The sequence below is a fragment of the Tamandua tetradactyla genome, chromosome 6 (assembly GCF_023851605.1).
Source record: "Tamandua tetradactyla isolate mTamTet1 chromosome 6, mTamTet1.pri, whole genome shotgun sequence".
NCBI classification, from domain to species: domain Eukaryota; kingdom Metazoa; phylum Chordata; class Mammalia; order Pilosa; family Myrmecophagidae; genus Tamandua; species Tamandua tetradactyla.
The window spans coordinates 83,415,679-83,439,705 of NC_135332.1; the positions used below are offsets into that span (position 1 = coordinate 83,415,679).

The window sequence follows — 24,027 nt, forward strand, 5'->3', positions numbered from 1 at the left end:
TTAACCCGTCACACCAAATTTCTGCTGGTCTGGGGTCTCCCAGTACCATTCTTTCCTCATTGGACTTTCCTTATAGCTCTTTTTTTTTTTTTTTTTTTTAATTTTTTTTATTAATCAAAAAAAAAGAAAAGAAATTAACACAACATTTAGAAATCATTCCATTCTACACATGCACTCAGTAATTCTTAGTATCATCACATAGATGTATGATCATCATTTCTTAGTACATTTGCATCGATTTAGGAAAAGAACTAGCAAAACAGCAGAAAAAGATATAGAACGTTAATATAGAGAAGAGAATTAAAATAATAATACTAATAAAATATATATATATAAAGGAAAAAGAAAAAAACAAAAACAAAAGATACAAACACACAAACAACAAACAAAAAACCATATTTCAGGTGCAGCTTCATTCAGTGTTCCATCCTAGTTACATTACACTTAGGTATTATTGTGCTGTCCATTTTTGAGTTTTTGTATCTAGTCCTGTTGCACAGTCTGTATCCCTTCAGCTCCAATTACCCATTATCTTACCCTGTTTCTAACTCCTGCTGGTCTCTGTTACCAATGATATATTCCAAGCTGATTCTCGAATGTCGGTTCACATCAGTGGGACCATACAGTATTTGTCCTTTAGTTTTGGGCTAGACTCACTCAGCATAATGTTCTCAAGGTCCATCCATGTTATTACATGCTTCATAAGTTTAGTCTGTCTTAAAGCTGCATAATATTCCATTGTAGGTATACGCCACAGTTTGTTTAGCCACTCGTCTGTTGATGGAGATTTTGGCTGTTTCCATCTCTTTGCAATTGTAGATAATGCTGCTATAAACACTGGTGTGCAAATGTCCGTCTGTGTCTTTGCCCTTAAGTCCTTTGAGTAGATACCTAGCAGTGGTATTGCTGGGTCGTAATCCATTCTGCCATTTTATGTCTTTTGATTGGGAAATTCAGTCCATTAACTTTTAGTGTTATTACTGTTTGGATAATATTTTCCTCTACCATTTTGGCTTTTGTATTATATATATCATATCTGATTTTCCTTCTTTCTACACTTTACTCCATACCTCTCTCTTCTGTCTTTTCGTATCTGACTCTAGTGCTCCCTTTAGTATTTCTTGCAGAGCTGGTCTCTTGGTCACAAATTCTCTCAGTGACTTTTTGTGTATAAATGTTTTAATTTCTCCTTCATTTTTGAAGGACAATTTTGCTGGATATAGGAGTCTTGGTTGGCAGTTTTTCTCTTTTAGTAATTTAAATATATCATCCCACTGTCTTCTAGCTTCCATGGTTTCTGCTGAGAAATCTACACATAGTCTTATTGGGTTTCCCTTGTATGTGACAGATTGTTTTTCTCTTGCTGCTTTCAAGATCCTCTCTTTCTCTTTGACCTCTGACATTCTAACTAGTAAGTGTCTTGGAGAATGCCTATTTGGGTCTAATCTCTTTGGGGTGCGCTGCACTTATTGGATCTGTAGTTTTAGGTCTTTCATAAGAGTTGGGAAATTTTCAGTGATAATTTCTTCCATTAGTTTTTCTCCTCCTTTTCCCTTCTCTTCTCCTTCTGGGACACCCACAACACATATATTTGTGCGCTTCCTATTGTCATTCAGTTCCCTGATTCCCTGCTCAAGTTTTTCCATTCTTTTCCCTATAGTTTCTGTTTCTTTTTGGAATTCAGATGTTCCATCCTCCAGTTCATTAATTGTAGCTTCTGTCTCTTTAGATCTACCATTGTAGGTATCCATTGTTTTTTCCATTTTTTCTTCTTTGTCCTTTACTCCCACAAGTTCTGTGATTTGTTTTTTCAGATTTTCTATTTCTTCTTTTTGTTCAGCCCATGTCTTCTTCATGTCCTCCCTCAATTTATTGATTTGGTTTTTGAAGAGGTTTTCCATTTCTGTTCGTATATTCAGCATTAGTTGTCTCAGCTCCTGTATCTCATTTGAACTATTGGTTTGTTCCTTTGACTGGGCCATATCTTCAATTTTCCGAGCATCATCCATTATTTTCTGCTGGTGTCTGGGCATTTGATCAGATTTCCCTGGGTGTGGGACCCAGCTGGTTGAAAGGTTTTTCTGTGGAATCTCTGGGCTCTGTTTTTCTTTTCCTGCCCAGTAGGTGGCGCTCATGGCAGTCGTTTGTCTGCGGGGCAGTCGGCCTGGGAAACCGTGCATGGAGGCGGGGGTCGCTGGCCGCGGCTTGGGGGAGTGCCGGTCCAAATTGCCCAGCTGGCCCGAGACGCTAAGCGTGACGGGAGGGCCCTGCTATCCAATGTTCCCAGTCAGACAGGGGAGCCACGTGCGTGCAGGGGACCCCAGTCGCCAGCCGCCCCAGCCGGGAAAATGTGCGCGCCTCGGGTATCTCACCGCAGCGGATTCTCCCTGCCCGTTCAGCCGTTCCAGAATGGGGTACGCTGTCTTTTTGGTCTCTGTCGTGACTCCGGGAGCTGTTTCATATTGTTTCTGTTTCTTTAGTTGCTTTTCTGGAGGAGGAACTAAGACCCACGCATCTTACTAAGCCGCCATCTTCTCCCTCCTTATAGCTCTTGAGTGATTTGAAAAAATCCTTTTGGACCTGGTCATAGATTTTTGTTTTGTTCAGGAGGAGAATTAGTGAAAGACTGTTGCTGGCCAGTAGGAAGTTAGTCGTAGGTATGACCCACCCATAGTTCTAATTGTAAGTTTTCAAGCAGTCACATTACACACATTCAAATAAGCAGGTGAAGTAATTTAAACCTAACCCAACATAAAAAATTTCAACATGTAACGAAGGAAAAAACCACGAATGTGCCGTTGTGCCTCCTCTCCTCACACTGCACCTTGGAGTGCGTCTGTCCCTGTGCCTCTTGCTTCTGGCCAGCTGGATGTCAGGTACTCAGCAGCCAGCTGTGGCCCATGGCCCTGTGGGGGCAGCTCAGGTCCTGCCTGCCCTCTGGGCAGCTCCCAGCCAGGCTCTCTGCCCCATGCCATTGCTCGCGGGCAGGCCGGGCTGTGTGCCTTCTGGCCCATCCTTGGGCCTGGACTCAGCCCCGCTCCACCACCACAGGTATCCTTTCTCTACTCTGACCCCTTCTTCAGAAGCCCCCTGCCCCAGCAGGCCCATGCAGAGGAGGCCTGCAGCTGCAGTGGGCGCCACCCCCTGCCAGTGCCCTGCTGCAGCCCCAGCCTGCTCATGGTCACGCGGCTGGCCCCCAGCGCTGGTGGGAAGCGCTACATGGGAAAGGGGGTGGGCCCGGGTCGCCCAGGACAGGAGTGTTGCAAATGAGGGCCCACGTCCCCACCCTTGGTACCAGGAGTGGGGAGAGACCCCAGACTCGGGAGAAGCTCCCAGAAGGGGCTGCTAGTACGCAAGGGAGGGTTTTTAAGGACAAATATCTCCAGGTAGGCTGTTCCAAGAACCCCCCAAATGAAGGCATCCCGACACTGAGCCTTGTGGCTTCTAACTTGACTTTGAAGGTTCCGGGACATGTGGGAGGTCCCCATCTAGGCCATCCCAGGCCACAGAGCACCACGTGGGTGTCCGGTGCCCCAGCAAAGCTGCAGAGACTGCAGCTCTTTCCTCCCCAGGTGCTTCTCAGGCGAGAACATGTGCCCGGAGATGTGCAGGAGGGGCACGTGGAGTTGCCACCAGGAAGCTCACCTCCCCCATCGCCCAAGCACTCCGAGGCAGGATTGCCCTGAGTACCTCCTCCACCTGGCCGGGCCTCCTGAGGCCTTGGACCGAACTCTACCAGCCACCGCACCCCCCCCCCCAAGGTTGTGTTCCCTCCCCGCAGGCAGGGGTGTGCAGGGCTGCAGGCTGCACCCCTTCCCAGAGCCACCTGCTGGCCGCCTGCCCCTGCAGGGTATAATTAGCCGCTGTGACAGGTGGTGTGGATCGGGTAAGCGGCCTGGGGCTGCACTGGCTCTGCCGACCTGCCTCCCACCCCCAGCCTTGCTCCCAGAACTCCCTCCACCTTGCTAGCATGGGCAAAATGTGGGACAGGAGAGGGATTAGCAACCTTGGGCTGGCATCAGGGTGGGCAGAGCAGCAGTGGCCTGGCTGCAGGCTCTGGGCACCCCCACACAAGGGCTCTGCAGATTGCCGGGAGCATGGGTAAGGGGTGCCCAAGGACCAGGCCTTGAGAGCACCCCAGGAGATGGGTGGAATCAGTGCAGGTCAGACCCACCCTGCAGGGCAGTGACCTGAGCCCCAGTCTTGGTCCCCCTGCTACCCCACTGTGGGAAATAAAGAAAGACCTCTTCAGGGGGTGCTTCTGGGCCTGAGTGGGGGCACCTACCTGCAATCCCAACTTCCACCCAGGCCCTCCCATTCACAGCCGTGCCCACCTCTCCCCACAGTGCAAGAAAAAGCACACACTGCTGTGTCCTGACTTCTCCCGCAGGGGCATCTGCCCCCGCGGCACCCAGTGCCAGCTGCTTCACCGCAGCCAGAAGCGCCCAGCCAGGCGGACGGCCACACCCCTGACCGCGGAGCCCAGTGACGCCTCCCCCAGGAGCAGGGCCTCCGCCAGCCATGGGCCCAGGTGATGGGGACGGTGGGGGCCAAGACAGACCTGACTTCCGGGGAGGGGCCTTCTGGAAGATGTGCTCCCACTCCCCAGGAGGGTGCCATTCTTATAGCCAGAAGGACAGAGGTTGGTCGCAGGGGTCCCAGGGGTGGGGGCCTTCCCACATCACGCCTGCCAGCCCACCCTGCCCTACAGGTGTTGGGGGCCTGCATGCAGGGAGAGCCCACAGCCCTGCAAGGTGATAGGTAGTGGTCAGTGCAGAGCTGGGGCTCTCGCTGTCCTGCACGACCCCAGCTACCTATTGGCTGGTGGCCTTGTGACCCTGGCACTGGAGGGCTGGGCTTGGGCTTGGAGCCTGGCACTTGGCCTTAGATAGGGCCACCCTGTGCCTGCTAGGAGTGGGGGTGAGGAGCCCTGCCTCGGGGCTCCCTGGACCCTGCCCCTCCCAAGCGGCCGACCCCCTCTCACACTTCTGCTCCCCCCTCCTTTGCCTGCAGGAAGTCCTCGGCAGTCCAGCGCCCCACCAGACAGACGCCCAGCTCCCCTGCCTCTGGGGCTGCCGCCCCAGCCTCCCCTCCCCGCGCCACAGGGGGTTCAGCCTCAGCCTCCGCCTCCCCCTTGTCATCGACAGCCCCATCCCTCTCCCTCGCCTCCTCCCCTGCCCTCTCCCCCTCCCCACCTTCGGCCCCCTCGGACCGCGAGGAGCTGTCTCTCCAGGAGGAAGCCCCCTCGGCGGTGCCAGGCGGCAGTAGCCTCTCCAAGCTGCCCTCCTTCATCTCCCTGCAGTCCCCGCCAAGCCCACGAGGCCAACCAAGGGCCCGAGCCCACCAGAGCCCCCCTACCAAGGACTCAGGTAGGCAGCTCAGGCTCCCCAGCTGTCCAGCGCAGGCACAGGAGCTGCTCTTCATAGGGCTCACCTCAGACCCCCCAGTGACGCTGTCCTGGGTGGGGCCCGTGCCTGCTGGGATAGTGGCGAGACCAACTGGGCAGGTGAACACACCTGCATAGACAGGCACAGCGGCCCCACCCGCACCCACCACCCCCATCAGGGGCTGATTTAATTAGAAAGCACCCATTTTTGTTAATTTGTTCAAGAAGATCACTGCGGGCTCCTGGAGAGAACAGATGTTCTTCCCCCCCCCATGAACATTTGGGGCTCAGCAAATGGCTCCACTCAGCCTTGTTTAGGAGAGAAAAGAGGATTTTATGGCTACAAACGACCCTTTCTGTAAACATTTTACAGCTCTCCGCGCGTTTGAGTGACGATAAACCCCAAGCAGCTCGGCGGGCTGCAAATTTGTGACCATACGGCTATCATTTTATTGTCATATTTCACGGTCGTAACGTTAATGGAAGATGCTTGCCGCAGCCTTCTCTAACAGCTCCGCTGAGCACACTCAGACATGCGCCTGGGTGGGTGAGGCGAGGGCGCACGCCTGCTCCCGACAGTCCCACTCGGGGCGCAGAGCCACTTCCAGGCCTGCCTGGGACGGCACCACGCCCTCTCCTGGCCTTACCAATGTAGGCAGCGATGGGGAGCCTTGAACCCTGCCTGGGTTTTGTAAGATGAGAATGCAGCAACCACCTCCCGAGTCAGAGGAGGGAGGCAGGGCACTGGGGGGTTCCCTCGGGAAAGTGGGCCAGGCTAGGAAAGGTCCCAAGGCCTTTACACTGGCCCTGTAGTTTTCTACCAGAACTTTCCTTGGCTGCTCGTCCCCAGGCTGTACCTGTCAAAGCAGATGTCCTGTCACCCTTCCCCTCCCCCCGCCCTGATTCTGGGGCAGGTGCTAGAGGCTGATTCTCTGGAGGCTGCAGGCTGGGCCTGGCCTTGCCGGGCAAATGGACACTTGGGCCCTGAGGGGGCTCGGGGACCCAGGGAGGCAGGAAGTGGAGGAAGGAAGATGGGCTGGGGATGGAGGGAGGCCCATCAATTGGGCAAGCCCATGAGCAGCCCAGGCAGGGGTGGCCCAAGCCTTCACTGGCGAGGGAGGCCCTGATGCCAGGGGGTGCAGGCCCTGTCCCCAGATCCACAGCAGGTGGCCCAGCTAGTGACACCCCGTATGGCTGCTCCCACACCTGGATCCACTCTTGTGTGTGGCGGCTGCTTGCAGGTATGAGCATGCAGTGCGTGGCAGGTGGCCTGTGTCGGATATTTATAGCTCAACTGACGCTGTCATGGCTCCGCGCCCCCCCCCCCCCATGGCGCTGGCTCCACCTGCAACCCTTCCCACCCACAGGGAGGGTCCCGGGGGAGAAGGCCTCCTGCTGAGGGTCTGCCCGCACCCCAGCCCAGCCGGCCACCCACCCACATGGAGGGGCAGGGCGGGGCTCTGGGAATCAGCTGTGGGTGAGTGTGGGGGCTGGGCCGAGCATGGCCCCAGGGCAGGTGGGCACCAAGGCAGATGGTGCCTGCTGGGGCCCGGCTTCTGAACTTTGCCTCTCTCGGACACAGGGAGGTCTCTGCACATCAAGCCCCGCCTGTGAGGTCCAGGGGAAGCCACCCACGCCCCCCTCAGACCGCTGTCTCAGGAGGGGAAGGAGCCACTGCCTGCCGCTCTGCCCCACAGCAAGGGTCTCCCACCCCCATGCCCACCATGGGGCCAGCAGGAAGCCCGCCCTGCCCACTAGGCCCTCGGGCCTCCATGATCGCCGTGAGCCCAGAACTGTCCCTTCCTCCCCGCGGCTGGGCCCCTGCCCAGCTGCACCCCCTGTGCCCCCTGCCTCCTCATCCCTAGGTCCTCAGTGCGCATAGGATACACCCTGGCTCCCCTGCCCCATGGAGTCCCAGGCGAGGCTCCCCCACAGGCCTGCCCCCCACCATGGGGGGGGGGCGTGGCCCTGCAACGTGAGCCCCCTGGCCCTACACCCCCAGGACGAGGCCACAGCCAGGATCCCCAGACAGACACTGTGTGTTCAGCAATAAAGGTTCTGTCCCGTGTCTGTTCCCCGTCTCCTGATTGCCGCCACACCTCCACCCCAAAACCCCAGTGCTGCTCTGTGCTGCCCCACAGGTGGCCGGGAGGTCCAGGGTGAGGGGTGCTGCTAGAAAGACAGGGGGCAGGGGACAGCCTGGGAGTTACAGAGCCCCTTCCTGGGTCCTCTCTGGGCCTCCATCTCTGACAGTATATAACAAAGAGTCCTGCATTGTGGCCTACGGCTCAGCTCTAACTCAGCAGGGCCAGCTCAGCAGCCTGGGTTGGAAGTGGTCCTTTTGCCTGGGTCCCTGTCCTCCTTACATGGGAGCTCCCAGGTACGTGGCCTCCCCCTCCCGGCCTGCCCCCAGTTTGAAGGGGCAGCACTGTCCAGTGATGGGTTCTGCCCACACCATGCCCACAGGGGTCCCAAGCCTCATAGACAGGCAGCGTCAGCAACGACCCCCTCCCTCATTGAGAGCTCCTGGCGTGGTGCTGCCAGCCACAGAGGGACAAGATCCACAAGAGGGGCTCAGCCCGACGTGTTGGACAAACCCTGGAAGGACAGACCAGCTTCTCTAGTTATGGCCATCTGATCATGGCGTGGCTCCCCTTCTCCAGGCCCCGGGCTAACACCCCCTGGCACAGCTGCCGCAAGCAGAACTGAGCAAGACCACGGATGTGGCTGGAGAGCACCCCCACCTCCGCACACTGACCGCTGCCCCCTCCCGCACAGGGGCTGGGTGGGAAGCGGGGGAGGTGAGGGACTTCGGTTTGTGTCCTTGGTGGCCGGGCTAGGGGTGGGTGCCTTCCCTACAGCCTTCTCCACATTGCACGACAAACAGGTTCTGTCCTCTGGGGAGAGCGGCAGGCTGGCATGGGGTCCATACCTCCGTGTCCCAGAGCCCTGGGGAGCCGCCCCCCTACTTGGCGTGTGCTCAGGCCTGGGGCCGTCCTCCTAGCCTCTCAGGAGGCCCACGAAGGGGGCCCTCGGCCTCAGGAGGTGGCTGGGGGTCAAATCTTCCTTCCCTCTCCCCAGACAGACCAAGACCCCAGGTAGCCCCCGTGGAGACCCCACCATAGGCCTGCCCCTCCCAGCCGCCCTCCTGGTGCCTGCCCCTGCTTCTTGTGGGCATGCTCCCACTGTGACAGGGTGGGCACAGCTGGTGCCAGGAGTGGCCGAGGCGAGCACCACGTCTCTTCCACAGCATCGGTCCCCTGCCCTCAGCCGCCCAGCACCAGCACAGGGCTGAGAGAGTGCCAAAGGACAGGAGCTATGGGTGGGCAGCCCCTTCCTTATTGTCCCCGTTCTCGGCAAGGTGCTACCCCTGGAGGGGGCATTCAGGCTCCTGCCCAGGTGGCTACTCCTACCCTAGCACTGCCTGAGGCTGAGGGGACATGGGCTTGCGGTCACAGGCTCCCTCCCACCAGCCATGGCTGGTCCTGGGCCCCTGTGCGAGGTCTCTGCCATGGCCCCCCATGCAGCCCCCTGTGCAGCCCCAGGTCATGGCTGCGCCCAGGAAGGGGCAAGCGGCCAGTGAAGGCAAGGGAGCTAGAGCTCTAGGAACCTTCTGGAGCAGGACTGCGCCCGCACTGTGACCTTGGAACCACTCTCCCCACACAGGCAGGATGAGAGCCTCGCGCTGTCCCCAGAATGGAGGCCCAGGCTGTGGTGGTGGAGGAGTGCAGGGGTGGGAGACCACCACCCTGGAACACAGCTCTGGGGAGGGTGGGACCCCTTCCCTCTGAGGGCCTGCCCCGGCCCAGCAACCAGCTGTACCCACAGGAGTCTTACTGGGTCCCTCTTGCTGCCCGCCAGGGTAGGGGCAGGACAACAAAGGCCCCCCTGAGGGCGGTCAAGCCGAGGCCTGAGGACCCCATGAGTGGGTGCAGTGGGAGAGACCCCTGCAGCTAGCAGCTAAACTGGGGGGTGGGGGATGGTGGGGAGACCCCCACCCCAGGCAGATGCATCCATGGCATTGCCATGCGAGCCCTTCGGCACTTCGGTGGCCAGACAGTGGTGGGAGCAGGGCGCAGGAGGACACTGCAGGGGGAGGCAGTGCCGGGGCATGGAGCCCTCCTCCCCAGGCCACCTTCTTTTCGGGACTTGAGGCACACCACCACCCCGATGGCATACGGAATCCAGCTCCAGAGTTTATTCATGGCCAAGTTTGCCCTGCCGGAACAGTGCATACAGCAGGTGCTCTGTAAATGCATGTGGTGGTGGCAGGGGAGGGAAGGGGATCTGCTGAGGACTCCCCCAAGGAGGCCTGGGGTTCTTGTCGTAGCAGGTGTGGGTTTGAAGCAGAGGAGGAAATGCTGGGGGCCCTGCCTTGGGGCGGCTGTGTCGGGGCGCCCTTCACCCCAGCTCCGAAGCCTGGGACAGGGACGGAGCTGCACGTCCAGGTCCCGCCTGTGTGAACTTGCGCAAAGAGACGGGACCTCGGCGAGGTCCCCAAAGACCCTGCACAGTGCCTCAGACCCAGCAGCTGGACCACCTGCCGCCCCCCAGCGCCCTGACCTCGCCCAGCCCACCCTGCCCCTCCCAGGTGGGCCCCTTCCCTCGCCCCAACTGTGGGGCCGCAGCATGCAAAAAGAGCCCACACCCTTCCCCTGCCCACGTCCTGCTTCTCAGTGGGCCATCCCCCAAGCGCGGCACCCCACCTGGCCACCCCCATGTTCACATCCTAAAGGACAGTGCCCTGAGTGTGGGCAGAACATTCCCCTAATGCATAGAATACGCTGGAGGCTGCGGATGGTGCTCCCAGAATCTCTCAGCTCCCCTAACATTCCCTCCTGCCAGCCGAGACCCCAAGTGAGGCCGCTGCCCGGTGGGGGTCCCTACCCACAGCACCCCGCCGTGTAGGTCTCTTGCTGCTCCACAGGTGGTGACTCACACCGTGTCCCAGGGTGCCTCCTGCCCTTCCCACCACACCATCCCCCCGGGGCACGGGCTCCCCTGTGTTACCCTTGACCCAGGCACCTCAGCAGAGCGGCAGCACCTGCTCGTTCCCTCAGGAACTTCTGCCAGTGCCGGGCTTCCATGGGGCACAGGGACACTCCCTCACCCCCACCCCCAGCATCAGTGCTGAAGCTCGCACATGACAGGCAGGGAGGGCATCGGGGCAGGGTGCTGACTCTCTGGCCAGGTGGGAAGGCAGGACTTTCCTGAGTTGGGAGAGCCCACCCACTCACCCACTCCGCTGGGGAGACGGAGGGGGCCCGAGAGGGGTGGCGGGAGGCCTGCAGGACCTGGCCTGCCCACGAGGCAGGTTCCGGGGAATGTAGCAAAGGCTGAATGGACCTGGCACCCTTCTGACGCCAAGTCCACGGGCACAGAAAAGCCTAGCCTGGTACCTGTGCTGAGCCCCCCCCCCCCCAAGCCCCTCCCAGTCTGGGGTTGCTGGGGCAGAGACCTCCAGCCCCAAAGCATTCCCTGGCCCCCTGCCCTAGTTCTCAAGGTAGCCTGATCCACCTCCCCTGTGTACCCCAGTAGAAGACACAGAACCCAGCTGCCGCCTAGCCCTGTGCCCATCCTGCCCCTTCACTCTCTTCTCGCCATTGCCAGAGGAGCCCGGGAAAGCACACCAGGACTTGCCTGCCCCCTTTTCCTTTGCATACTGCTGTGACCGTCACCCCCACCAGCCGTCACCTCGCCCGGGTAACCTCCTTGCTGGTTCTCAAGTCCAGCGGGCCTCAGCTCTGCTCTCCCTCCGCCCAGAGCACACCCGCCCCCACACCTGCTGGAGTGAACAACCGTGAGCAAATGGGTGACAGGATGAAGGAATGATATGGGTGCAGGTGAGTGAATCTACATGTGAATGAATGATGTGTGGTAACTATGTGAGTGCCAGAGTGAATGAATGAATGAGGAATGATGGAGAGGTGTGGCTGCCCAGGGCAGGGCTGGGCACATTTTGGGACAGAGGCAGGGGGCCCAGGTGGGCTCAGGGAGGGGTGTGGGGGGCACAGTCTCCACAGAGCCCCTCCCATTGCAGCCACCCTGGCTTCTTGTCCCTCTCGGGGCTGGGGGAGGTAGGGGACTTCCGTGAGGGTGCTGGGGAGGCCGGGAGGAGCTCTGAGCATGACAGGGGCAGAGGGGCTCGGTGTCCTGAGTGGAGGCCAGGAGGAGGGGCGCATGGATCCAGGGGCCAGGTGGGCTGTTGGAGGTCCCCACCCACAGAGCCTGGGCAGGCCATTAAAGCCCCTGGGCGGGTCCACAGCCCGGTTGGGGACAGGCTGGGCCCAGGAACCGAAGGCCACCTCCCTCTCCTTTTCTGCTTAACACCCTCCCCAGCGTGCCCGGGAGTTGCTCGGGTTCCAAAGGGTCAGTGCCAGGACCCCTGGCCTGGTGGTGGTGGGGAGGCTGAGACAGGTGACCCTCCACCAAGAGTGGGCCTCACTGTGGCCGAGCCCAGGTGCTCAGCAGCACCTATTCTGGGGCCAGAGACCTGCCTTTGGGGCCCTGACTCTGCCACTTGCTGCTGGTGGCACCTGGGCAAAGCCAGCCACTTCTCTGGGCTTCAGCTTCCTGGGTGGAAGAATGGAGGTGACAGCGGTGGCGGTTGTGGAATCTGGAGAGGTTCGGGGGGCAGTCTCTGGGCTATGCCTGCTCCGGCACTGGTGATGGCTCTTGGGGGGGCTAAGGGGATGGGGCTCTCCGCAGCCCAGGAGGACCTCAACTGAGGTCAGTTCTGCCTGGAGGGAGGGTGGGGAGCTGGGAGCCCACTGCCCACCTCCGGTTCCATCAAACAGGGTTTGGGAAACACCATTTTAAGGTTCCACCTTTGGGGCTAGACAGGTGTCCCAGGTTTGTCCATTGCGATGGGACACTGCCTGGACCTGGCGGTCAGAGATGCCCAGGGAGATGGTATCTAAGGGCCCCTGGCCCACCTGGCAGAGGGGAGACCTGGCCCCCCCGGTCCCCAGGTTAAACCTCGAGGAATGAAGGCCATAGGAGGGGGTAAGGCAGGGAGTAAGGGACGCCCACCCAGCACTGGGGGTGGGGGGCAGAGGGATGCTTTGAGCCACAGCCGGGGGTGTCATGCCTCATTATATGGCATTTTTTCTCATATGATAATAGACCTACCTGGAACAGTGCACAGGCCTCCTGACCGCTGGTGCTGGCTGATCCTGGTGGCTTTCTCGCGGGTCCTTCCAGTCCTGTTTTCTGTGCATAGACAGTCACATTCCAGATTGAACTGTTTAATTGTTGCTCATAAAACTGCAATACTGCAAGTAAGACGCCCCCCCTCCAAAAGCACTCCCAGTCATCACGCAGCGGCCCTTACCCCGGCCCCTCCTGGCTCCCCGCGGAGTCAGGAGCCAGCCCCTCGGCTCCTGGGCCTCCCCGGGGTCACCTAGCGCTTCCCTAGCTAGCGCTCCCTCGCGGCTCAGGCCCCTGCAGCCCCAGGTTTCGGCGCCCGCCGCCACCTGACCTGGACAGGGGGCAGCTGGGATCCGGCACTCCGCACCGCAGCTCCCAAGCCTGCGACCCCGTGGCCCTCAGGCGCGCGAGCCATCGGATTCCTCACTCTTCTCCCACTCTCGCGCCACGCCCCTACCCCCACCCCCTGGCCCTGTCCCCGCGCTTCCTTGGAGTGGCACTGGCCATGGTAGGCCAGTTGCGCCGGGTGCCCACAACTTTGTTGACGAAATCCCTGGTGCGGCTTGAGCCGCGGAGCTCAAAATGACCATCGCTCGCCCTGTATCCCCGGGCAGCGGGAGAGGATGCTCAGGGACTCCCCACGCCTGCTGGGGCCCGAGGGCGACGGCACCGACGGGTCTCCTCCGAAGGGCCCCTCGCTTGACCCTGGGCCTCCCCACTCCTTGCGCCATGGGCGGGTGCAATCCCCCGCGGCGGCCACCAGAGGGCCCCTCCCCTCCTCCGCAGCGGGCCCCTCCCCACCCCTTCCCCACAGCTGTTTCCCGCCAGAGATTGACAGCTGGGCTACGGGGTTGCCATGGGGATAGTCAAATGAGAGCGGCGGGGCCGGGGCTCCGATTGGCCCGGGGGTGAGGGCCCCGCCGCGCGGAGGCGGGCCCGGGTACCCGGCTCTATAAAGGGGCACACCAAAAGGCTGCGGGTCGCGAGAGGCGGGGCCGGCGCTGGGCGGCGTGGAGGAGCCGGCGGCCGCCACCCCGCACCAGCCGCCGGGACTGGCCGCAGCTGTGGTCACGCCGCGGAGGAGGAGGTGCACGGGCCCCGCCTGCGCTGCGCCGGGGAGCGGGCGCCTCATAGCCCCGGCCGGGTGGCGCCCCCAGCGTGCCCGCACATAGTTGCCTGGGCGAAACTTTTCCCCGCGCGTCTCGGCGCCGCGGCCCCCGCGCCCGCCCCCGCCGGGACCCGGCGCCCGCGGGCAGCGAGGGGGGGAGAGGCCCGCGGCTCCCCCCCCGCCCCGCCGCTGCCCGTCGGGGTGCAGCCGGGAGAGGCGGCGGGGCAGGGGCCCCGGGCGATGGCCGCGGAGCTGGCGATGGGTGCCGAGCTGCCCAGCAGCCCGCTGGCCATCGAATACGTCAACGACTTCGACCTGATGAAGTTCGAGGTGAAGAAGGAGCCTCCCGAGGCCGAGCGCTTCTGCCACCGCCTGCCCCCTGGCTCGCTGTCCTCGACGCCGCTCAGCACGCCCTGCTCCTCTGTGCCCTCCTCGCCCAGCTTCTGTGCGCCCAGCCCGGGCACCGGCGGCGGCGGCGGAGCGGGGGGCGCCGGAGGCGCGGCACAGGCCGGGGGGCCCCCCGGACAGCCGGGCGGGGCCGTCGGGGCGGCCTCGGGGAAGCCGGCGTTGGAGGATCTGTACTGGATGAGCGGCTACCAGCATCACCTCAACCCCGAGGCGCTCAACCTGACGCCCGAGGACGCGGTGGAGGCGCTCATTGGGAGCGGCCACCACTCCGGGCACCACGGCGCGCACCACCCAGCGGCCGCCGCCGCGGCCTACGAGGCCTTCCGGGGCCAGGGTTTCCCGGGTGGCGGGGGCGCGGACGACATGGGCGCGGGCCACCACCACAGCGCCCACCACCACCACGCCGCCCACCACCATCACCACCACCACCACCACCACCACCACGTCGGCGCCGGCCACCACGGCGGTGCGGGCCCGGGCGGCGGCAGCGGCGGCGGCGGCGGCGCGGGCCTCGGCGGCGGCGGCGGCGGCCCAAGTCACCACGTGCGGCTGGAGGAGCGCTTCTCCGACGACCAGCTCGTGTCCATGTCCGTGCGCGAGCTGAACCGGCAGCTCCGGGGCTTCAGCAAGGAGGAGGTGATCCGGCTGAAGCAGAAGCGGCGCACGCTCAAGAACCGCGGCTACGCTCAGTCGTGCCGTTTCAAGAGGGTGCAGCAGCGGCACATTCTGGAGAGCGAGAAGTGCCAGCTCCAGAGCCAGGTGGAGCAGCTGAAGCTGGAGGTGGGGCGCCTGGCCAAGGAGCGGGACCTGTACAAGGAGAAATACGAGAAGCTGGCGGGCCGGGGCGGCTCCGGGGCCGCGGGCGCAGCCGGCTTTCCGCGGGAGCCCTCGCCGCCGCAGGCCGGCCCCGGTGGGGCCAAGGGCGCGCCCGATTTCTTCCTGTGAGCACCGGGCCCCGCGCTCCTGTCGCGGCCCGGGGACTCGGCTTGGTCTCCGTGGCCCGGGGACGCGGACGCAAGGCCATCGCCGCCGGCCGGCCCGGCCCGGCCCATCGCTGCGGCCGCAGTTCCCGCGCCTCTGCCCGGGTCGCCGGCTTCAGGTCACTCCGACCCCGCTGCGCACGGAGAACGGCCATTTCCAAGGACACTTGAACCAGGTCTGACTTCCTGGAAGGCGCTTGCTTGTACATAACGTCGAGCAGGGGCCTCGGCTGGGACCCTCGCCCCTACCCGCACGAGAGGGCCCGCGCTGCCTCCCTGCCCGGGCAGCCTCTGCCGGCCCGCCCTGCTTTCTCCCTCTTTTTTTTTTTTTTTTTTACTCCTCCCTTTTATAAGAAGCGGTCTTACTTTCAAAGTTTTGTATTTATTTCGCTCGGTGATTGGAACAGAAAACCCCGGAGGAAGTCCCCTCCTTCCCCCAGGCCGGGGTCGCCCTCGGAGGTCTGCCTGTCTCAGCATGTGTCGCTCGCTCGGAGGGGCCCGGCTCTCCCCCTGCCCGCCTGCCCCCCACCCTGCAACTAGCGGCTCCTGGGGACTGAAGCCAAGGAGCAGACCTGCGCCGTGTTTGGTCCTCTGTGCTCGGGGGTGGGGGGTGGGGGGTGGGGGGTGGGTGGTGGGGGTGGGGGGAGCGTTGCAGCCGGCGGCGGGCCGGACCCCGCGCTGCTATTTCTCTATGCACCAGATCGTATTTATTATTCCCCGGGAAATATATCTTATTTTAACCTTCAAGAGAAGTAAAAGAAAAAGTAATAAAGTAATGCACAGTATTTGTAGCAGGAAAAAAATAAAAGAACAACAGGAGGCTTTGGCCTTAGCCTCGGGCAATGGGTGCCGTGGAAGGAGAAAGTGTTATTTTAATTTAAATTGTTTCATTGTTTGTGGACTTGCTTTAGGGTCTCTGTCTCTCTTTCTGTCTCTCCTTTCTCTTCCTGTCGATCTCTCTCTCTCTCTTTCTCTTTTCAAGCTTGATCTCTTTTTGGCCTTTCCGGGAGACAGTGGGGAGTGGGGTACCCCCACCCTCCTGGCACAGGGCCTGGGGAATCACCCCCATTTTGCCCGAGGCTCTGGGCAGGCAGCCCCTCCTGGGCTCCATGGGCACCGCTGCTGACTGCTCTAAGCATGCGACTCCCCAACTCCGTGGAAGTTTTGTGTTGTTGGGTTTGGTTTATTCTTTTGTTTTTGTTTTGTTTTATTTTCATTTGCTACGAAACTGAAGAAAGGGAAAGGAAAAAAAAACACAAACAAAATAAATCCGTTTAGATCCAAAAGTTACTGGAGCCTGGCTGGTTTGTCTGTGGCTTTCGTTTTTGCCCCGTTTCTCCCTAATTAGAAAAAAAACAAGGTCCCAGAATTGGGTTCGGCCCCAGCTCTGGGTGGTCCCGTCCTGATGGGGGATGAGCAGAGGGGGCCCCTGAGCAGGGGTGCACGGGCAGCTGGGAGACTGCCCGGCGCCCCACACAGGAGAGTGGGAAGCTGACAGTACAGGGTGGCCGCGATTGTGCTAAGGCAGGGGTGGGGGTGGGTGGGGGGGAAGGCTCCCGGACCTCAGTACAGACACGCTCACCCCCACCCACGCAGCACAGTTGCCCTGTGCACGGCCGAGGCCCAGATCAAACAGGCCCTCTGGAAACCTCACTTTAAAGGCACCTGGTCTGTGGCGGGACTTTTCAGGTGACCAGCCCCTCCCTTGACAACGGCAAGGGAGCCGGGTTAGGGTCCAAGGTTTGCACATTTGGAGAGAGCCAGCTCGCGGCCTGGGCCCCTTCCTGGGTGAGACAGAATTTCCTTCCCCAGCCAGGCCGCGATTCTCAGTCCCAGAGATGCAGAGAAAGAGCCGGGTCCACCTTCGTGCCTGCTGCCCGGCCGAGTCTTCCATTCTGGGGTCTCTCCCTCTGCTCCCGCTCCCCTCTGCTTTAGAGCCAGAATTAGAGCAAAAAGGCTGGGTCTCCATTGGGAAGGGGAGGGTTGAGCAAAGACCCCAAATCCCCTAGCTGAGCCCTGCAGCGAGCCAGGAGCCGGTGCCGTCTCCGTAGCAGAAAAGGCTGGTGGGCTGGGGAGGGAGGAAACGGGGAGGGGGTGCCTGCGGGACCAGGAGAACCAGCGAGCTCCAGCTGGGCTGGACCACAGGCTGATCCCACCAGAGGCCGGGCTTGGGGGTCCATTTGCAGGGGTCTTGTCTCCTCCAGGAGGGGTCAAAGCCGTGGACGCGGGCATGCACGGGGTCGCTGCTTCCTCTGCAGCAGTTACCTTTTCAGTGAGTTAAGGGCAGAGGACGCAGGACCCCCCATTCTTACTGTCCCCGTCCCCAGGAAGCTTCACACGGAGCCCTCCCACTGGCACATGCCGCTAGGGCCCCAGCCTGCTAGGGTCGGGGGGCGGGCAGGGAACTCCAGCTTCCTCGGAGTCCAGCACAACACGGGACAGAAGGGCAAGAGTGGGCGAGAGGGACACCCCCGGTGGCTGCAGCTTTTGGTGTCCCCTGCATCAGGGTCAGCCAGAGGGTCCAAGGCTGCTGCAACAGCCGCTGGACTTGATTTCCTTTTTCCTTTCACTTCCCATCTGCCCAGTTAGACACAATGGGGCCCATAAATAGGGCAGAATACGGAAAACACGGAAGTTACTGGGGAGGCCCAAGAAGTTGATACCGTGTTAGAAGACCCATCTTTCCAAACCAGCGGTTGTGGGGCTGCCTGAACAACCACTGCAAAATCCAGCCGCGCTGGAGACAGCGTCCCGGCTCCCATATCTCTGGAGCTCCGTGAGGTCGGGGTGGCAGCGGCCTCTGTCCCACCTGCGGTGCTCTCCTCACTGCCGGCTGTCGAGCCCCTTGCAGCGGGTGGGTGGGCCTGGAGGCCGGATGCTTTGTGGGCCCCAGCTGGGAGCCTCCGCATGGACCCACGGGGCAGTCCCAGCCTCCCCAGCCAGGCACCCTCAGACAAGCCCCCTGTGGGCCCGGCTGCCCTGAGTGACCACCCCTCGGTCTGCTGTGGCCAAGCCCAGCTGGAGTGGGTGGGAAGGGCCTGGGCAGGCGCTCCGCGGCCAGCAGCACATAGAGTGTGGGGCCCCCAGCCAAGGTTCAGGGGCAGAGTGACTGGGTAAGCGTGGAGTATGTCAGTCTGTCTGCATTTACATGTGCGTTTGCAAATCTAAAGGGTGTCTTTGTACGCACGTGCACTTGTGTATGTGCCCCTGTGCGTCTGCGTTATGGACGTGTCTGGTGTCTGTCTGCATGTGTGGACATGCACACGTCTGTGTGACCGTGTCAGGACAGTGACAGCACCGTGGGACCGGGCCTGGAGCCGCAGGGACCAGAAGGACCCAGAAGGCTGGAGGGCTGGCCGCACAACAGCACAGGCTGCAACAGGGCTGGCCGCAGTGCCAGGCGGCAGGAGAAGCCCTGGAGGAGGCAGCCAGACCCCTGCTGGATGTGGTGGCCCTCCCCTCTGTGACTCCCTGTGGGGCTGCCCCCAGCACCTCAGTTCCCCAGCATTAGAATAGGCCTGGCCTCCATACTCTCCCCAGATCAACCTGTCCCGTTTCTGCCCCTGGAGGAGGCTACCCACGGAGCCGTCTTCTGGCCCTGGCCGAATCAGTGGCCCAGAGGCCACAGGGAGAGCCCTGGGCTCTGGCACCCCATCCCCTGCCTCCACTTTCTCTGGCTGGGGGGATCCCTCCCTCCCTTTCCTAAACCCATTCAGGCCTCCTGGGGGCCAGGCCCAGTGAAGCCCACGGATGCAGCCAGGGGGACAGCGGACAAGTGAAGAGACACGGACACGTGAAGGCCAGAGGTGGCCTGTCTGCTGCCCCGGAGAAAATGAGCAGGTCGGGGCTTGGGGTTTGCAATGTGATGGGAAGGTCAGGGACCCCCCTAGGACAGTGACATTAGAGCAGATATGGGGGTCCCTAGTGCCTGGGATCCCTGACCCGGCTCTGGGCAGCAGTCCTCAGACAGGGAGAGACAGGGCTAAGGGGCTGGGGCGTCTGTTTGGTGAGTGGGGGTGAGGTTCCAGGGAGGACAGGGCAGCCTTGGTCACTGGGCTACACACACACAACACACTCGACGCCACTGATACACACACACTCAACCTGCACACGCTAGACAACTCATTACATGCACACATGCAATCTGTACACACCGGACACACTCAGACTTGAGACAAACCCTTCACACACTCTATGTGCACATGCAACATGGCATGCTTGCAAACATTTGTGCTCACACAAGCTTGCACTCACACACAGCCACCCCCATGGGTCCAGGACAGCATCACTGCACACACCCTGGAAGCCCCACAGGTGCCACCCCACTCTGGGTCCAGGGAAAGCTGCACTGTTTGGGGAAGGGCAGCCCCGCCTGGCCCCCACCTGGCCCCTCTCCCAGGGCAGTGCCCAGCTGGGCTTCAGCTCCCAGGTCCACCTGGCCACCCCTGGAGTGGGGGTGGGCACAGAGTCCCCGGGAGAGGTAGGGGTGGATCCCTAGGAGCGGAGGAAGGCGGGGGTGGGGGGTGGGGGGGGTGGGGGGGTGAATATGGAAAATTGGGAGGAGAGGGGGCAGGGAGGGAGCAGAGTGCTCAGCATGGGGTGGGGGGGAGGGGGGATAGAGGCACTGCAGTGAGGTAGGGGGGAGCCCCGCGAAACGTCCTCGGCCGCCACTTGGAGAAGGTGTTTAGGGCCCGGGGAGAGGGGAGGCAGGGGGGAGAGGGAGAGGCAGGGAGGCGGGGGTGTGCCCAAGCGAGGAAAGGGGCAAGACAGAGTGCCGGGACGGTACACTTAAATCCGGATGCGCCAGGAAGACAATCACTGCGGGTGGGGTAGGACTGGACAGGCTGGGCGCAGGGGGTACAGAGGGCGCGGCGAGCTAGGCAGCGCGCAGGACAGGGTGCGGGTCTGCGGCGCGCGGGAGAAGGTGCGGGGTGGTCCGCTCGAGTGGCCCCGGGCCGCCGGCTGGGAGTGGCCGCGAGGGGAGCCGCAGCGCGCGCCCCGCTGACTTTTGGAGCAGAGCGCGCCCGTTCGCACAGGCTCCTACTCCAACAGCCCTCCACGCGCGCCGGGCACGCACGTAAAATCGTGTTCCCACGCGTTCCACACTCATGTCCGCATGGCGACACGCGTTCCCCACGTGCACACACTCACGTGCATACGTGGCACGGTCCCACCTGTGCACAGGCACGTGCACACGCGTTCACACTCGCACACGCGTATGCGCGGTCGCCGGCCCCAGCGCGGGGCGGAGCAGTGACAGAGTAATTTGCTGGTGGCGGGCTCAGCGCCTGCCTAATTCGCAGTGACACCGCTCAGCTGCTGAGGGCTCGAGCTGTCACAGCCAATTAGCCCGCGGCGCCCGGGGAGGGGAGAGGGCGGGGGCACGGCCGGGGCGGGGGGTGCAAGAACCCGGGGTGGGGGTCGAGGGGGAAAATCACCGGGGTGTGGACAGAGGAATCTGGGGATGGCGAGCCCAGCTGGGTGTCCCGACCAGACCCGCTCCGCTCCTGGCGTCCGCAGCCTCCAGGCTCGATCGCCGCAGGGTCCTAGGCCTGGGGTGGGGGCGGTAGAGCAGGCTCCCGGCGCGGGGCCTGTGAAAATGCAGATTTGGGCTCTGTTTGCCAGGGGCCAGCAGCCACAGGGCCGGGTGGGGGTGGGGACAGCCGGAAGTTCCTATGTTGGGGTGGGGGTGGGGTCGCAGGAGAAGCTGTGTTTTTGGCAAAGGGTCATTTGCTGTGTTTTCACACTCAGAGCTCCAGCCGGGGCAGGCCAGCAGGAGGGCAAGCAGCTGGGCCTTCCCGTGGCCCACCCTGGGGTGGCTGCATGCCCTCAGGGGGGCTGTGGAACCCAGGCAGAGCCAGGAGGCCCCTGGGCCCAGCCCCCATCACTCAGGATCCCTGGCAGATCTCATCGGGTCCTAGCCTTGGTGCCATGTTCATCCGCTGGGGAGCCTCGGGGAGGTGACCTGAGTGCTGGCCAGAAGCACACTGAAGCCAGGGGGCCAGTCCCTGTGGGGACACCCCGGAGGGCAAGACTGTGGACCTAGCCACCGGGACCTAGGGGAGCCAGCAGCCTCCCCATCACAGAAACCTCCTGGCCACACGGGGCCACTACTACCCTGGGACTAGCCTCACAGCCTTCCCCTCCTCCTCCCCTTGCTGTCCCTGCGCACCCAGCCTGAGCAGCCGCTGCGTCCCTGGGACCTGGCCGCCACCCCCATCCTAGCTCCCTTCCCATCTCTCTCTGGGGACGGGCCCTGGCTGCCTCCTACCAGTCCCTGTCCTCGGAATGACCCATTTTACAGATGAGGATCCCCAAGCACCCAGAAGCCAAGGACTTTGCCCAAGGTCACTCGCTGGGCCCAGCTGACCTCCCATGGCCAGGCTTCCTCTAGCAAGGAGAGTCCTGTGCCCCTTCCCTGAAGCGTCCTCCCTGCTCCTTCCCTGGAGCCCTGGCGTCCTGGGGGCCCTAGCCCAGCAGGCCCTGAGGCAGGGGAGATTTGAACACAGCCCATTTAGCTGCCCGGCCCTCCAGCACGTGTCCCCTTCAGCCCACCCCACCCCCACCCCGTGGCTCCCGGGTGCCCTGGGCCCAGAACAGGCTGTCCCCTTCCCCATCCTGGCAGACCCCTGCCCCCTACCTCCTCCTTCAGGGAGCCCTTCCAGAGCCCCCAGGCCCTGCACTGGCTCGGGGAACACAGGGCACATGGGCGGCTCGTCTGTCGCCCTGGCCTAGGCTCCTGCCTCAGCGCCCCCAGCGCGCCCCACACCCTGGGGCCTCCTGCAGCCAGTGGCCCTGAGGCGGGGGCAGCCACGCGCCCACCGTCCCCAGAAGCCTCCTGAAGAACAAAGGAGGTCGGGACCAACGCGGGCCGTGGTGTCCTCCCCGGCAGGCAGGCGCCGCGCTCCTCGCCTGGCCTCACCCGGGACCCGCAGAGGGGGTGCTCCGGGGCCCGCCGCACAGCTGAAGCCCGGCGACGGGTGGGGCGTGGCGGGGGCGTGGCCGGGAGGCGAGGGGCGGGCTCTGAGGCGGGCGGATTCCGGGGAGGGGGGCGGGCCATCTCTGAGATGGGGCGGGCAGCGTTGGGGAGGGGGGAACCCTGCACCCACATTCCCGAACGTTCCCACCGCGGGGGTTTAGGGCGAATGTCTGCGGGATCGGAGCAGACGGCGTGGAGAGCTGGCCCTTCCGGAGGGCTATGTCGCTGCCCGTGAGCCCCCGCTCCGGGACTCCACGGGCCGCTGGGTCTCAGCTCTACTGGTGAGACGGTCGGGAAGCTCAGTAAAGGTAGAGTCGGGACCTGAGGGGTGCCACGGGGGACGGAGAAACCGGGAAAGGAGAAGGGGGTGCAGTTTGAGAGCTGCTGGGTAGGGGAAATGCAGGGGAATGCAGGCTGGCTGTGCAGTGGAGGCAGAGTGGAGAGCCATGGGGCTGTGTGGCAGAGCTGGGCTGGGGTTCCCCAGAGCCGGCCATTCCCAGCCATGCCCAATCCAGGGATAGGTGTCCCCATTCCAGGGACATGTGGGCCAGCTTTGTAGTGCTTGCAGGGGGCAGGCCAGTGCAGTCACCACAGGCAGGTGCTGGGCCCAGGGCTCCTGATTTGGGGGAGACGCAGCAGGGAAGGAGGAGGCGTGAGAGGGAGGCACAGAGCTGCCCCCCACGCCAGCTCTGCCCTGCCCACCTCTCAGCAGCCTCACCTCCTTCGTCACTCAGCAGCAGTGAGCTGCCCCAGTCTCCCTCCTCCCAGACCCTCCACCACATGCACCCTAGCCCTGCCCCTGCCCCGCAAGCAGAACCCTGGCCTGTCCAGAACCCATACCAGGGGTGATTAGCGGGAAACATCCTGCTCCCACCTCTCAACACTTGTGTTAAATTTGCTGAGCTGAATTAAGACAATTCCAGAAAATCACGAGTTCCCTGGACATGTGAGATGACATGCCAGGAAAGCATGGCTTTTAGCACAAAAGGAAAATTATTTCTGTAAGAATTACTGTGGGAAGCCCAGACACAGCCCCAGATGCCACTGTTTAACCATTGACTTTACCCCACACACATTCAATAACATTTAAAATTCGTTACACAAATATGAAATAAAAAAAAATTAAAAGACGTTGTCTAATCAATCTTGCCTGGAAAGGCATTTATGGGACATTCCAGAGCCAGGCTGAGCAGACATGGCTCCTAAAGTCCAAGAGGGAGCAAGTAGCAGCAGAAAAGCCACACCCACCTCCTCCTCCCCCTGGAGCAGGAAGTCCTAAGTGTGCTCTCCACCAGGATCCTCTGTGCTGAGAATTGTGCCCTCTCCCACCTTTGGAGCATCTGGCCTGAGTCACCTTGATGCCACAACTGCAAATACCCTGCAACTCACAGAGAAGTGAACAATGTAACATGGGTCACAGAGACCCAAAATCACAGGGAAATTTTAATTTCTATCTTGTGAAAGTACAGAGGTAGATGGTCTAGGGCAGGCATGGTGTGTTCTCCACAAAATTCTCTGGAATTCATGCTTGGCCTCCATTCCCAAGTTCTCAAGGCCCAAAATGGCTGCTTCAGCTCCAGCTGTTACACCTGCACTCCAGGCATAAGAAGAAAGAAGGGTAAAGAAGAGTGCAATGAGGGAGACCCTGTCTTTAAGAAAAATCCGGAAAGCTGTCCTGTGGCTCGCCTGCCTACATCTCAGGGCCGGCACTCAGCCATGTGGTCTGACCTACAAAGAAGAAGAGGAAATGCAGATTTTATCTGGTGCGCCTCTGTGCAAGGCACCTAGGAATGAGACTGAATGGATCTGAGAGATCCCAGAGGCCTTTGGCCCAGGAGCTGGGACTGAGGGTTCAGATGACAAGAAAGAGGGTGACCTGCTGCTCTCCGCACACAGCATACTACCTGGGTTGGGACCACAGGCTTCTGACCTCTTGCCCCTGGGGAGGGACCCACATGACCAACCCACAATCCATGCTCCAGGGCCAGATCCAGACCCCCCAGACGCCTTTGCCTGA

At 61.5% G+C, this 24,027-nt stretch overlaps 2 protein-coding genes across 2 annotated transcripts in view; both read left to right on the top strand.

Annotated features, from left to right (window-relative positions):
• ZC3H3 (zinc finger CCCH-type containing 3) overlaps nucleotides 1–7,454 on the top strand; it is a 103,097-nt gene extending 95,643 nt beyond the window's left edge. The window contains exons 10-12 of the mRNA XM_077166606.1: nucleotides 4,347–4,531; nucleotides 5,014–5,369; nucleotides 6,969–7,454. Of these exons, the coding sequence (XP_077022721.1) occupies nucleotides 4,347–4,531; nucleotides 5,014–5,369; nucleotides 6,969–7,000 (573 nt within the window). The 3' untranslated portion in view covers nucleotides 7,001–7,454. The remainder of the gene's footprint in view (nucleotides 1–4,346; nucleotides 4,532–5,013; nucleotides 5,370–6,968) is intronic.
• Nucleotides 7,455–13,883: 6,429 nt separating this feature from the next.
• On the top strand, nucleotides 13,884–14,996 carry MAFA (MAF bZIP transcription factor A). Its single transcript, XM_077163173.1, has one exon. It carries the CDS (start codon nucleotides 13,884–13,886, stop codon nucleotides 14,994–14,996), a length of 1,113 nt encoding a protein of 370 aa, XP_077019288.1.
• Nucleotides 14,997–24,027: the final 9,031 nt, after the last annotated feature.

Coding starts and splice junctions, on each gene's coding strand:
- MAFA (XM_077163173.1), top strand. CDS start 13,884: ATGGCCGCGGAGCTGGCGATGGGTGCCGAGCTGCCCAGCAGCCCGCTG.